This window comes from Chinchilla lanigera, unplaced genomic scaffold, assembly GCF_000276665.1.
Source record: "Chinchilla lanigera isolate Chin_1 unplaced genomic scaffold, ChiLan1.0 scaffold00107, whole genome shotgun sequence".
Classification (NCBI taxonomy): Eukaryota; Metazoa; Chordata; class Mammalia; order Rodentia; family Chinchillidae; genus Chinchilla; species Chinchilla lanigera.
Genome location: NW_004955508.1, coordinates 3,120,218 through 3,135,326, shown reverse-complemented (window position 1 = coordinate 3,135,326; position 15,109 = coordinate 3,120,218). Strand labels below are relative to the sequence as shown.

Genomic DNA, 15,109 nt, shown 5'->3' with positions numbered 1-15,109 from the left:
TTTTAAATGCCTTTAACTAGCAAACTTCCTTTTGTAGTCTTCCAGGTCCCTGGCGGGCATCCTTATTATTCAGGGTCGTTTGCTTTTGGTGATATGAGAATTTGATTTAAAAATAATTCACTTGGGTCAGTATAGCAAAAGCCCCAAAAAACTGTTCAAAGATTTTAAAATAGTTTTCTGTCGCAGAACCGGCTTCCTCCTGTGCTGTAATGTGGGTCCTTGTTTTGGGACAAGGAAGGTGGAAGCTGACGAAACAGCCAGCAGCAAGCGATGAGGAACAACTCGGTGTATGTCTAATAGAAAGCATAAAACGGGAAGCTCCCCGCGTGGTCTGCAAGGCTGACACCATGGATATTTAAGTCCTTTGGCTTTTTATACAGTTTTTGGTACAAGTGAACGGGACAGAAAGCGGGGATGCTCCTGGTTGCAGGCTGGCTTTTGATGTCTAGAAAGCAGACTGCTTCATTGTGTTCACTCCCTCCAAGGTCTCTCCCATGTGTATAGGGACCTGTTCTTTGTCTTTTGCATTCCATGAGGCCCCTGCTACTCATTTTGCTTAAGTTAAATTATTCCAGTCCTCTGCTATGTCAACTCAATCCCAGACTTTTAGTTCAGGTTAACTATTCTGGATCTGCGCCCTATCTTCTGCCTTCAGCAGCCCGTGTAACTGCAATTTCCAGCTATTAATCACAACTTTGAGAGCTATTTTTCCTCTGCAAAAGGAAAAAAAAAAAAAAAAAAAAAAAAAACTGTTTTGGGACATTCATTTGTGTTTACAAGATGTTTTACATCTTATGGACAATGTAGAGGTAACTTAAAAGTTAGATGGGTATGTAAATAAGACATCTGAGTTATTCATAATTAAGTTAAAATAGTAAAGATATTTGCCAGGCGTGGTGGTGCACACCTATAATCCCAGCACTTGGGAGGGAGGCTGAGGCAGAAGGATTGTTGTAAGTTCGAGACCAGCCTGGGCTACAAAGTGAGATCAAGGCCAGCCTGAACTGCATAGCGAGACCCTATCTCAAAAAGACAAAAAAAAAAAAAAAAAATCCTAAAGACATTTGCTAAGTATAAATTCATGAATTCTTTCTAAGTATTCTAAGTATAATTCATGAATGCTTCTTGCAATTTCTAAATGCTAATGTATTTGAGTCTATATGTCCATATATATATCTGTAAAACACTGATATAAGATCAAAAGATATCTTGTCCTTTAAGAAGTTTCAAAGTAACTATTCCAGAGGAACAGTAAATATCTACAAATGGAATCTTTTGTCAAACTATAGCTCAAATTAAAAATGAGATTAAAGCTGGGTGTGGTGGTACACGCCTGTAATCCTAGCACTTGGGAGGCTGAGGCAGGAGGATCACTGTGAGTTTGAGGCCAGCCTGGGCTACATAGTGAGTTCATGGCTGGCTTGCACTACATAGTGAGACCCTGTCTCAAAGAAACCAACACCAAAACCAAAAACACAACAAAAGGAGCTTTAACTAATAAGTCTCGAAGTCATTAAGGTTGTACCTGTTTATCATTTTAAGGTATTCTAAAGTTAATAATTTGTATTCACATAACTTATTTAATATTCTCGTAAAAGTTGATTTTAAGGAAAGAAAAACTTGCTTAAATGGTTCACAGACTTACCTGGTCTATTAATGGGTTTGTTATGTGGCTTACCTGGATCCCTTAGTTCACCTACTCCTGCAGCGAGTGAATTCCTGTACCCGCAGGCATCTCAGTGGGAGACTCTGGGAGAGATTTCCAATGCTATTCGTTGCTCCCCTATGCTCACTTAGCTGCTGAAACAGGTATTCTTACCTTTTGCTGCCACTGGAATGTTGATCACCCTTAGGGCTTGGAGTTTTCACCGAAAATAATAGGTTTTCCTTATTTCTAAACCTTTGCTTCTACTTTGTGACCTAAGTCTTTATCCATCCCTAATGTCCGTTGTACTTGGGTGTCCCTTCTCCCACAGCCCTTGGCTGGCCATCTCTTAGGGGACTGGACATCAGACCCACTGCAGGGGTAGCTACTTTGGAAGAAGCTTTGTGGAAAAGGTTAGAGTCGGGTGTGGTTTAGACCCGAGGTGTCTCCCTAAGACTTGTGTACTGACAGCTTGGTCCCTAGTGCAGCAAGGCTCAGAAGTGGGTCTTAAAGAGGTGACTGGATCACAAGGGACCTGACTTCTTCAGTGGATTCATCCATTGGTGGATCCACAACTTGATGGCGTTGCTGGAAAAGATGAAGACTGAGGAGGTAAGGCCTGGCTGAAGGGGGTGGGCCATCAGGCTGTGCCCTTAGGCCCCCTTCCTTCTGGCACTTTCCTTGTCGGTCCCTTTGCTTTCTGACTGCCATGTAGTGAGCAGTCTTCCTCCACCTCACTCCTCCACGATGTCTCTGCCTTGCCACAGGACTACAAGCAACGGAGCCAGCTGACCATGGACTAAATCTCTGAAACCATAAACCAGAATCAATCTTCCCTTCAAGGTGATTGATGCCCAGTATTTCGTCACAGGGACGGCTAACATGGGGTCCTTTCATAGTTCTTCCACTACTGACTGAAAAAAGATTTTTCAAAAGCAACATGAGAATGCATCCTAGCTGATAGAGCCTGCACTCAGTCACGAGGTATGAAGAATGAAGGGCCGACGGGCTCACTTCTAAGCTGTTACTACTTAGGCTAGCGAATGTGAGCCTACGTACCAGCACTTAGTGCTGAATACCGCCAGTCCACACCGCAGGGCTTTCAGCTGGGGCGGGGAGGGCTTATTCTGCGGCAGTGAAGGTGCTGGGTCTGGGATGAGGACTCTTAGATAACTGTGTCTCTGGGGAGATGTGTTCTGGGCAAGTTGCTGAAGTATCAAAGCTTCCATTTCAATTACAAAATAAAGTTTGGACTAGATGTCCAAAGGACAGCATTCTACCTCTGACATTCTCCACTTCTGCAGACGAAAATTAGTCTAATGACATTATTAGATCTACCCAGCCCCTAAAAGCTTTAGAATGCTAATTCTTAACAAATTATAAATTGATACAAAGACAACCTTATATGGAAACAATATTCTTTTTGTTTTTAATTTTTTGAGACAGGTCTTGCTATATACTGTAGTTCAGGCTGGCCTTGAACTCACTATGTAGCCCTCAAACTTGCAGTGATCCTCCTGTCTCAGCCTCCTGAGTGCTGGGATTACAGGTGTGCACCCCTACTTCTTATTGTTAAAAGATACTTTTTTTTACAGTGTCCCATTCTCCATAAGAACAAGCTTCACGGCTGCTATGTGATCATTTAAATATATTTTATTAAGCTCTGACTTAAAAATGCAAGAGAAGAATATAACACCTCAGAGCAAATGCTTCAAGGTAAAACAAATATCACTATAAATATTGCACTTATAAAATCTCTTTTTTATGTCTTCACACAATTCTAAGATATCCTTTTACAGAGATGTACAAAGAAACTGCGCTCAAGCTGTCGGCAGGTTTTCAGCTGTCTGCTCTCTGTGCGGGCTCAGAACTTGCATCAGCGACATCACAGACCTACATGGTGTGAAGAGAGAAGCATTCCGGCCCTTCGGAACGCTCCCTGTTAAGGCGTGCGGGTTTTTTTGTCTACTTAGGGAAGACAGATCTTTCAAAGGCAACAACAGAAGGCGGCTTATACAGACACAGCTCACTGTTAACACTGCTTGTTTTTTAAAGCATTCAGCAGCTTCTGGTTCTTGGTCTTGAACATCATGACAAAGCTACTTGGCATGAGCTTCCCTTGCCCGTCTTCTCCCACTTGGCCCATAATGATGTAATTTAGACCTAGGGAAAGAAAATACAAAGCTTTTTTCTGTGTGCGTGTTCTCAGCAACAACTTAGACTACAACTCACCTCCAAATCAATTTTTTTTTCTATAAATGATATAATCACACACTTATTCTACCTAGGATAAATCACAAGGATTAGCACTCTTGAGAAAAAGGTTGGACTCAACTAGCAACCTGCTCTCGTTCTGCTAACTCCGTCCCACCCCTCTCTGCAGATGGTTCTCGAATCTTCGCTTCTAGCCCAGGTGTCACTTTCTCATCCAGGTTCAGAGCTGCCTTTCCTCTGCTTGCCGAATGCTTTCCTCTGAACACAGTATTGGCAACTGAAGTGCAATAATCTAGAATCTTCCTTGAACTGCTTTCTCAGTGTCTGTTCCCTATTGGTTTGACTATGTGCTCTGGGGCTCATTCATCATTTCTAGCTTTTTTTGTTTTTGTTTTTGGCACTGGAGATTGAACCCAGGGCCTTTGTGCTGAGCTATATCCCCAACTTGTAAAAATTTCTTATTTATTTTAGACAGGATCTTTGTAAGTCACTAAATTGACCAGGTTAGGCTCAAACTTTTGATCTTCCTGCCTCAGCCTCCCAGAGTACTGGGATGACAGATGTGCACCCCCACACCTGGCTTCCACCACCTCTTTTTGCACAAGGTGTAAGAACTAGGATATAGCATAGTTCTGCCTAGCTCAAAGGCTCCCTTTCCTACCACACATGGGGGTTATCTTAGTCCTGGTGTCACTTCCCTATACCAGCCGTGGCCTGGAAAGATCCCTGACTTCCTCAGAGATCCTCTCTCCTTCCTGTCCCTGCCTCTGCGCTCCCCCGGAAGGGAAAGCTTTTCTCCTTACCTCGTCTGAGGAGAGGGCACTGCCTGCAGACCACGGTAACCTTGGCACTCATGTTCTTGCCGGCCTGCTGGATTGCCAGGTTCCCCTCTTTGTAGATGTTGATGATTGAGATCGTGGCCTGCAAACTCTCACCCCGAATGGCGGTCGTGATAACAGCGCCGACTAACACTGCAGGGGAACACGCAGGGATGACCCGACAGTGAAGCGAAGGCGAGCAGAACAGAAAAGAGCTTTATCTTCTAGTTTTCAGAAATGAAACATTTTAATGTGAGAGAAAAAGCCCTCACGGAGCCCTCGAAGTTGATTCCCAAAATTTAGGTTGGAAAAAAGGCTCAAGCAGTTGTACTATTACCCTGGGTGTTGCTGGTAACTCGGACAGAAACCTAAAATCCTGTCTCCCTGCTTGTCCTTTGCAACATACGGGTCACATACAGAATAAGCTCATGAGAGCACTCAAGACTTTGAAGCTTTAGAGGCAACACCACAGGAGGGGTCTGAATCGCAGGGGTGTCTGTGTCTGTGCGGCTGAGCGTCTGTCCCGTGTCTGGTCCCCACGCCACTCCACCGTCCTCTCGAGCGTTTGTTCCCTCGGAGGCAGGAGGCACATCTCTCTCTAGTAATCAGAAACTCTCTGTCTCGCTTTTCTGTATCACCTTTCTCTTCTACCCTGTTTGTCTCATTTCAAAGTATAGACCCGAAGTAATCCTCAAAATATTTTCTTGTGCTTAAAAAAAAACTAGCAAAATTCAGTTGATTTCCCTCATATAACTTTTTTCTTCCCACGTGACAAAGAAAACAGCCTTCTGAGCCACACGGAAAAATGCCGTCTTTCTTGAAGGGCCCCGGCATGCTGCTGGCATTTTAGGAGGTTGAGGGCACAATTCTTGCAGAGTGGGGCTTGCACTGAGTGACTTTTTTACCAGCTGTGTCCTTGTCAAGAAAAAAAAATCAGCATAGCCCGTCAGTTATTGAGACAACCAAAAACTGCCCCAGGAAGTGTTACCGACTCTGGGTAGAAGCCTCTGGGCCACGGGTGATGGCACCTGGCCACGGTGCCACAGAAATGAATCACAAGTAACGGGAGAGGTCAAGTTCTGGACTGGCCTAAGACGACCCCTTGCAGACAAAGTGCGCACGCACGGCTTAGGCAGTGTCCGAGCTCCTGAAATCTCAGTTCTTACTGTGTCTCACTCTGATTCATGGCGATGAGTGTTCACGGCAGAAGGTCAGTCTATAGCCAGGTGAAGTCAGGAGGCCCACAAAGGCACAGGTGGGCGATTTCCTGCACCACCTGCTACAGCAGGCTCACCTGGACATGGTAGCAATGACATCTGGCACTATGTGCTTTCACTTTCATGCCAGACATGTTGATTTCAGCATGCAAAGTGCAGTAAAAGCGAGGGCCCCAGACTCCTCAGTGTATCTGCATTTTCACGCCAAGATACCCTACTGGGCTGCCAAAGTTACCACTTTAAGGCCCCCAAAAGCAAAGAAGACCTCTCTGGGGAGGCCTTTTGTTTTGGGTAAACTGCTATAGCAACATTCTTTTGCTGAGAAGACTTCTACTTCAATGTTAATTTTAAGCTGCTTTAAAAAATAACCAACATAACCAAATTGAGTATCTTTTGCTCTTAAGTAGTTTTCACAGAGTGAAATCTTTTTAATTTCATGAAGTACAATCTCCTCAGGTTCCAATTTCTAAGAGCTTCCAAAAACGGACTTCAGATTTCCAGGTTTTAATTTAATACTCTGGAAAAACCCCAAAGAGGAAATACTTGAATTTCTTGAGAGAGGCCAGCTTCTGAACGTAAGCTTGGCTATGTTTCTAATGTACTTCAGTTGAATTACAGATGTGTGAAAATGCACTTGGAACATGAAAAATAGGTGAGGAACAAAGGAAGTGGGTATTTTCAGGAATAGTTAACAGGCTACTGAGTAGCAGTATCATGGATCTAGAATCAAATTATTGAAGTGATGTGGAAAAAATCAAATTTTCTGAATACTTGTTTTTCTCGCCTATGAAATCTAATAGTTGGAATAGCACAACACAACCTAGTGTCTGTTTTCTGGGGTAAATGAACAGCGTTACTGACCCTTCACTGTTAAATTCGTGGGAATTCCTTTGAGACCAAGCAGGCAGTCTTGAGTTTCTGATTAAAGAGAAAAGCCCGGTTTTATTTCTTACCAAAGTTGTTTGAACAATAATTGCTCTCCAGAGTTCCCGTCCGTCTACACTTCTGCTGACACAGGGCCACTGTTGGTTTCAAACCTTAATTCAAAGAAGACACAACAGTCAGGAAAAGGAATCCAAGTATAATTGGTGTCTGCATCTGAATTTATCCATTTAAGATTACCATTTATTTCCCCGAGCCACAAATTAGTCACTGCAATGAAATAATTATAAACTATACAGAAGAAACTCTTCATGCTGCCAACTACTGCTCTAATTTCCTCAGGGTAACTCAATGCCCTCTACTGAATTTTAAACCTGAGATCAAAGATAATCCAAATTTAGCTGTTATCTTTTTCTTTTATATGAAACACTAACTAAAAATGGATGGTTTGCTTTGTGTGGTCTGCTTAGTAAAACCCAGGACAACAAATCTGAACCATAAAATATATGTCAATTCTTCACTTTTCAGAGGACTCCTATGGTGTCCCCTGAGGCTGGCAGGAGCTTTCTTGGTGCATTTAAAATACACAACTGCCTAAATGTGAGGAGCATAGGGTTTCCGAAACGCTTCTCACATGTAAAGTTATATCTGTAATTAGATGCGAGCACTCACTAAATATTTACTTTGAGCCTGGCACTGGCTGAAGGGTTTTAAGAACTGAGATGTAGATAAACTGAGAGATAAAAGGAAATAAATAAACACAATGGCTCTCAAGGAGAAGCAATTTTGCCCTCTAGCTGACATATGACAATATCTTTAAACATCCTGCCTGTCATAAGTAGGGGAGGAGCTAAAGACATGGTGTGAACAGATACTAGGGGTACTGCTAACCACTGTGCAGCAAGCAGAACAACAAATAATTATCTGGCCCCAAATGTAAATAGTGCCAAGGCTGAGAAAGGTTAGGTTACCATGAAGATACACAATCCCCATTATCATCTTATGAATGTTTTAGAAATATTTGCCACTTATTTAGGCCTACGTGTGGTGATATGCTAGAAGGAATGAAACAGAACAACTGCCTGCAATCACAACATGCTCTTCTAGTGTTTCTGCAGACCCCCCACAAATGTACTATTTACTTGTTTTTAATTTGGACCCTGACTGAGAGCAACACCAATGAAAGAGCGTCCTTTTGCGTGGCCCACGGAGGACCTGCTCCTGCTCCCCCTGCTCCTGCTCCCCCTGTTCCTGCACCTGCTTCCTCTGTTCCTGCACCTGCTCCCTCTGCTCCTGCTCCTCTTCCTACTGCTCCTTCTCCTGGTCCTCCTCCTCCTTCTGTGCTCCTCCTGCTCCTCCTGCTCCTGCTCCGCCCGTTCCTCCTGCTCCTTCTGCTCCTCCTGCTCCTCCTGCTCCTGCTCCTCCTGCCCCTGCTCCTCCTGCCCCTGCTCCTCCTCCTCCTGTTCCTCCTGCTCCTGCTCCTGTTGCTCCTGCTCCTCCTGCTCCTCCTGCTCCTGCTCCCCCTGCTCCTGCTCTCCCTGCTCCTGCTCCTGCGGAGGCCTGGACTCCCATACTGCTGCATTTGCCCTCTGCTGCTGTCTGTTCTCTGGCTTTGAGGTCAGTGCTGTGGCACCTTATTCGCCTCCTCTCCTGTCAGCTGCCTCTGCCCTGCATTCACACCCTCAGCCCTGGTTCCTCGGGCCCCTGTCCATGCATCCTGCGACAGTCCCAGTGGGGCCACCCTCCTCACAGATGGATTCTCAGTCCCAGGGCTTCATCTCAGCAGGGCCTTCCCTCTGCTTCAGCTTGGACACTCCTGGCCAGGCTCATCCGTCCTTGTGCTGAAGTTGTTCACTGCGTCTCTGAAGCTCAGACATCTTAGTACCCAGCACGGCCTCCGCCCCTTTGAGCTTATTTATTTAATAATAGCACCACTGCTTTCCCAGCAGCCTCTGGAGGTTCAGCACACTGACCTTTCTCCTTTCCCCAGCCATTAACCCTGGCTGGCTTTTATTGGATTAGTGATTGCATGTGGTTTCCACACTCTGTTACCTCATCTTCTTGACAGTCAGTATCCTCAGCTCCCATTCCCCTCTGGCCTTCAGTCCCCGGGGCTCCTGCAGGAGGAGCTGCCATTGCCTTTCAAATCTGTTCCCATAGTCCTGCCTCCTCCCTTACTGCGCTCAGCGGGTGACCTTGCCTCCTTTCCACAGAGAACAGAAAATGTCCTCACATCCACGCCGAACCTCCAGGTCGTCTTTATCCATGTCCTCCCTTCCTCTCCTCTCTGACAGAGGTGGTGGCCCTCTCCGGTCTGTAGCCCCTTTGCAAGTCCTCTGGAGCCAGCCCCCGCCCCCCACACCTTTCTCCTCGTCTACTGCATCGACCTGCCCTTGCGATCCCCTTCTTTGTGGCTCTCTCCCACCAACACGAACACGGTCAGCTGCCAAGGTCTCTTCCCTCCCTTTGGCCAGGACTGTGGTGGGAGTTGCTGGAACTCACTATCTCAGTCTCCTCACCTTGTTCAACTTGCTCCTCAGCCTGCTGTGGTCTCTGCCTGCCTGACACGGCTCACAAAGCCTCCACTCACAACGTCAAATGGAAAGGTTCAGTTTTCTCCCTGTCTGAAGGCTCATCCGCATGTGAATTCACTCATCATTCCTTTCTTCTCCTTCTTCCTTTTTATTTTGAAACAGGGTCTGGCTAAGTTGCTAAGTTGCCCAGGTTGGGCTCAGATTTATGATCCTCCTGCCTCAGCCTCCCAGAATGCTGGGATTAGAGTGCCGGCCACTCCCCTCTTAAAAGCATTGTCTTCCATGCAGCACATCTGGTTTTCCTTGCTCCTCCCCAGCCTCTCCTGTTCTGTCGACTCCTCTGTAGAAAGCCGCTGCCCCTAAAGGTTCAAGCCTGCTCCTCTCCTCCTGCGACTTCTCCCTAGACCATCTTCTCCCACCGATGCCTTCAACTACCTCTACGTTAACGGCGCCTAAGTTTATTTTTTCATTAACGTGTTTCATTCCAACAGACTTACACATGCATATAGCACAGGGCAGTCATCTTCTTTCCCCCTCCCTGGTACCTGGCTATTCCCACCTGGTTGCATTCTGAGGGAGCTTTCCTGTATGCATTTTGCTCCTGTCGTTCCCCTCCACTACCGTCCTTACCCCTCCTTACTCTCTTCCTCTTGACTAATGACAGTCTCCTGTCTACTTCCCTTTTTTTTTTTTTTTTTTTTAGATTCCATGTGTGAGGGAGACCATGCGATATTCGGATACAGCATTGGTCTTTCTCAGTCTAGCTTATTTCACTCAACATGATGATCTCCAGATCCACCATTTTCTTGCAAAGGAAAGACATTCGTTCTGTGTTCAGTGGGCTACATAATACTCTACTGTGGGTACACCGCATCTTCTTCATGCACTCATCTGCTGGGCCTCTAGTCTGGTCCCATACCCTGGCTATTCATAACTGTGCTGCAACAAACATGGGTGTGCGCCAACTAAAATTTCAACAACTGTATTGAATAAAAGGCTGAGAGTGAACATCTTTGCCTCATTCCCAAGGCTCTGAAATTCAAAGCTCTTGCTTAAATCCGTCTCCCTGGGCTGCAGACCCATTTGTCTAGATGACACCTCTATTTGAACATCTCACAGACACCTCAAACGCAACAGGGTCACAGAGTGAATTTCCCCTCAAGCCCGACTCCCTGCTTCAGTGAACAATACTCCACCCCACTGTGCAATTCAGGGACCGGGAAACACTCCTGGTTTCCCGGGAGTCCCGTTGAAGCCTGGGGAACCTGGGGAGCCTGGGGAGCCTGGGGAGCCTGGAGAGCCTGGGGAGCCTGGTCTTCCCAGTCCCGTTAACCACCAAAGCCCGTCACCATCTCCCACTCATGTCTGGACTAGCTCGGTATTTGTGTCACAGTATAGTTGACCCACAGAACCAGAGAACCCGTTCCTCAAGAGAACCCTATAATCCACTCACCTCACCGTGGCCAGTGTGATTTTTGTGAAGTATGAATCTAGTCACAAATTTTGCTTCAAAATCAACAATTTCCCCTACACTTGTGTAACAACCAAAACACTCAGAGCATACGGAGGGGGCAGGGCCCGAAGAGGAAGCCTGGAAAGGCCACAAGGACAGGCAGAGCGAAGGGCAGTGTGTACTACGGCAGGGGCTTGGGGGCCTGGCCTGTCCAGTATGGCAGGCGCTGGCCACATGAGGTTTTTCAATTAAAATAAACTGCAACTAAAAATGTAGTTCTTGCATCACGGGCTATATTTCACTTTATGGCAGCCATAGAGAGCAGCTGCTATAAATCAATGGACAGCACAAAGTAGGCAATGGATTTAACGGCAGAGCACTGTGGCCTGCTGTCTCTGCGTATGTGGTGACCGAGCTGGGGGCAGGTAAGAGGGAGGACGGCAAGGCTGATGCTAGGAGTGTGACCGCTGATGCTGAGGACACGCTTGGGAAAACAAGTAGAGAAACAGGTTTGAGGGAGATAACGGTGTGATAAGTTGAATTTGATACCTTTTAAATTGAAATGTTTAGCAGTCACAAAACAGCAGGAGATAATTACAAATCCATGTTTGCAATTTCAGAGAAAGTTCAGGATGCCACCAAGGTGTAGGTGGCGCATGCTTGGAATTCCCGTACTCCGGAGGCTGAGTTCAAGGCCTGCCTGCGCTACATAGTGAATTCAAGGCCAGCCTGAATTAGAGTGAGATTATCTCAAAAAAAAAACAAAAAACAAAAAACAAAAAACACGAAAGTTTAGGATGGAGATAGATGTCAGGAAACCACCGGTACCATGGAGGAAATTCACGGGAAAGAATACCAGCTTCGGTCTCAACCGAGATGAGCCCAAGTAGGGCTGTAACACGAAGCAGTGCCTGTCTAGACCACAAGGTGGCGCACTTATGGAGGCTCAGAAAGACCGGAGCTTCTGGACCTGCCTGCCGGTTCCCAGACAGCGTTAACCTGGGCACTGCACACGGTACACACCTATCAAAGTATCACACCGAACTCCATAAATATGTACAATTATCACGGGTTGAAATTTTTTTCAATAAAAAAGCGAACCACAATTTAATAAGTATCAGTAAAGGAAAGCTAGGTTTACAATGATCATGTTTATACAGTATTAGGCTTCCTAATAATTCTTAAGTGGTCATATTTTCTTAAATGAGATGTTAAAGCTACTAGTTCATATGCATTTTTTTTGTTTTGTTTTGTTTTTGTTTTTCTCCAGTACCGGGAACCGAACTCACGACCTTGTGCTTGCCAGGCAGGTGCTTTGCCGCTGAGCTAAATCCCCAGCCCCTAGTTCATATGCATTGATACACCCTATCTTTTTCTTAATGGGGTCATTATTCTCTCACATAATTTTTAGTTTCAAATATCTTCCTCTTACATAATTTTTTCCTACTTCAAAATAATTCCTTTGTTTTGTTTTCTGAGACAGGGTCTGCTACGTAGTTCAGGCTGGTCTTAAACTCAACAGGTAGCCCAGGCTGGCCTCAAACTCCTGGCGATCCTCCTGCCTCAGTCTCCAGAGTACTGGGACATAGGTGTGCACCACCAGGTCCAGCAAGAATTGTTTTTATACTCCTAAATTTTACACAAACTTCCAAACAGGAAAACTTACTTGTAGTGACCGCGTTTGTGGTGGTAATGGGCGCTGCTGTAGTCGGAGGCAACTTTTTTGGCCTGAATTTGTAGTGACCAATAAATCCATCTGCTGTTAAACTTAGGTCTGATAAAAACTGAATAAGAAGTTCATTTCTCTCGGATACAATTGGCCTAAAAAACAAAAACATGTTTAAAAAATATATACATGCATACATACATTTAAAGTGTAAGTGGTATCTCTCTAGAAAAATACATATTTTTCTGGCTTTCCATTAATTTTTGACCATAGATTGGTCATTTATTTAAACCTAAAAGCCAAACACTTAAAAAGGAAAAAGTCTTCATCTCCTAAATATTAATGCTGAGAGCTAACGTTTATAGATTCTCACTCAGCTAGGTCCACTCCTCAAATTCCACCTTCATGACCCCTTATCCCCTTTTCATGGAATGAAGCAACTGAGGTTTGAGGATTCAAGCGATTTGCCCCAGACGATGCAGCCAGAATGTGGGGCTCAGCTTTTGAACCCAGAACCCACTGACTTCAGAGGCAGCGGCAGATAATGGAAGCAGTGTAAACTCTCATGCTCCGGCTGGTACGAGATCTTGGGGTTCGTCAAACTCGGGAATAGCGTGACTTCTTTCAAGCCTGCGTGAGGAGCCAGCTGCTGCCTGTGGAGAAGCCACTGAATAAAGCAGAGACAAATCCCCACTCTGTGAATGCCCGCTGGAGAGATTATCTAGGGGATAAAGAGCACCAAGCAGGGTTTAAAGCAACTTCCATTTTATTTTCAATGGGCTTCTAACGCACGTCTGAGACAGACAGATTTCTATTTATAACCTCCCTCCATTGGGAAAACGCTATTAGGAAAAAAGCGAAGTGATTACTGCGTTGATGGTCATGAACACTACTGCGAAGAGGTCTCACTGCAGGAGCTTGCTGGTCAGCTGGTCACGCATTTAGTAAAGATGATAACTGAAGCCCAAGGGCTCCTTAAACCCAGGGGGAATAATTATATTATGCAAGATAGGAGTTTTATTTAAATTTCGCTGTTGTTACATAAACAAAGGTAGAAAATGCTCTTTGGTCAATTCTATTTTAAAATGAATTCAGAAGTAGACAAAGATTAAATAAGACACTGAAGTAATGACTAAACTTTTCTGAGGCATCTTCTCAGGCTAATCTCTTCTCAGGCATCAGGGACAAAAATAATGAGGCAACTTTTTGGGGTTGGGGGAATGAGTACTGAACCTAGGATGTTCCACTGAGCTACATCTACAGACTTTATTATTATTATTTTGAACCAGTGCCCATGAAGTCAGTAAGTGTGATCTTCCTGCTTCAGCCTCCCAGAGTACTAGAATTACAGGTGTGCGCTGCCAGGCTGGGCTTGGGGAAACACTTTTATTTACTTTTTGCTCCTCTTACCAGGCATCATGAGTAGGGAGAGCTGTACTTGAACCGAGCAATTAGCGAAAGTGCAGGGCATCTTCTATTTTGAATAATAAACCTCTGAGTCAAAGGACTGGAAAAACATAATGGCAAGTTTTATGCCCTCCATAAACAGAGATCATTTAAATAATGCTCCTGACACTTTTAACCTTTAACAGAAATATTGTAACTTGCTTTTATTATGTTAAAGTAAAAATAATGCACTGAACATGCTTCTCATGAATGAACAAAACCTGCTAATATTGTTGAAATAATAAAATTACAAAAAGCACTTATTATAAGCAGCAGTGGAGATCCTAAGACCCAATCAGGTTAGTATGCTACATAAGATGTTGTAATTATAGTGACCATCTGCTGCCTTTTCTGTGAACTGTTCTTGGAGATTTTACATCAGAAACTGAATTTTTTCAAGAAGAATGCTTTAGCAACAGAAAGTTAGGGTGCCCATGAGCTTTGTATAAATGTGCAAAATCACAGTGCGACAAGGTACTGAGGGCTACCTGCGGCTTGTGCATATTAATGTGACAAGTTACTAGGAATGAAGAAGTGAAATCTCACCCTAACCCTAACCCTAACCCTAACCCTAACCCCAACCCTAACCCCAACCCTAACCCCAGCCCTAGCCCTAACCCCAGCCCTAGCCCTAGCCCTAGCCCTAGCCCTAGCCCTCTGTACACCCTCACCCACTCCACTCTGCCTGGCGGATCCAGGTACAGACCAAGATGCCGTGTCTGTGGCTCAGAGCAGCTACTGCAGCTGTCTCTGGCCGATCATCCCAGTCTCTCTCTCTTTCAGTCACCACAGCCGACCAACCTATGCTACTCACCTTACCACAGAAATCTTTCTTGGTCCACATCCTTCCCTTCATCTCTACCACCTTCTCTAAGTCCTCAGCTTTACCTGGCCCAGGACACCAGCCTTTAACTAGCCTCCCTGCTCATCCCATCCAGGATGGGGGTTCGAGGGCCAGAGGGCATGTTACACCCCTCACTGCCACCTATGTGTGCTTGGAGGGGCCCCATCTCTGCAGGGCATGGAACTCAACTCTCTCCTTCTGCTGATCACATGGCAGGACTGGGCCAAAGGACTCCATCCGGGGTATTCCACTACTTTTCCTTGTATTTTAAACATGTATCCTTGCATTCAGGGTACCCTCAGCACACAGCTGAGGTACAGTGTGAATTCAATGAATTTAATTTAATTCAGTGGCATTCACACTGTATTGGAACCAGACACGAGTATGAGG

The 15,109-nt window shown here is 45.2% G+C and overlaps 1 protein-coding gene across 1 annotated transcript in view; it reads right to left on the bottom strand.

Annotated features, from left to right (window-relative positions):
* Positions 1-3,276: 3,276 nt before the first annotated feature.
* Pcolce2 (procollagen C-endopeptidase enhancer 2) overlaps positions 3,277-15,109 on the bottom strand; it is a gene marked incomplete at its 5' end in the record, with an annotated part of 73,262 nt that continues 61,429 nt past the window's right edge. Inside the window, 4 exon segments of the mRNA XM_013506286.1 lie at positions 3,277-3,808; positions 4,663-4,830; positions 6,848-6,931; positions 12,430-12,584. Coding sequence (XP_013361740.1) covers positions 3,678-3,808; positions 4,663-4,830; positions 6,848-6,931; positions 12,430-12,584 — 538 coding nt within the window.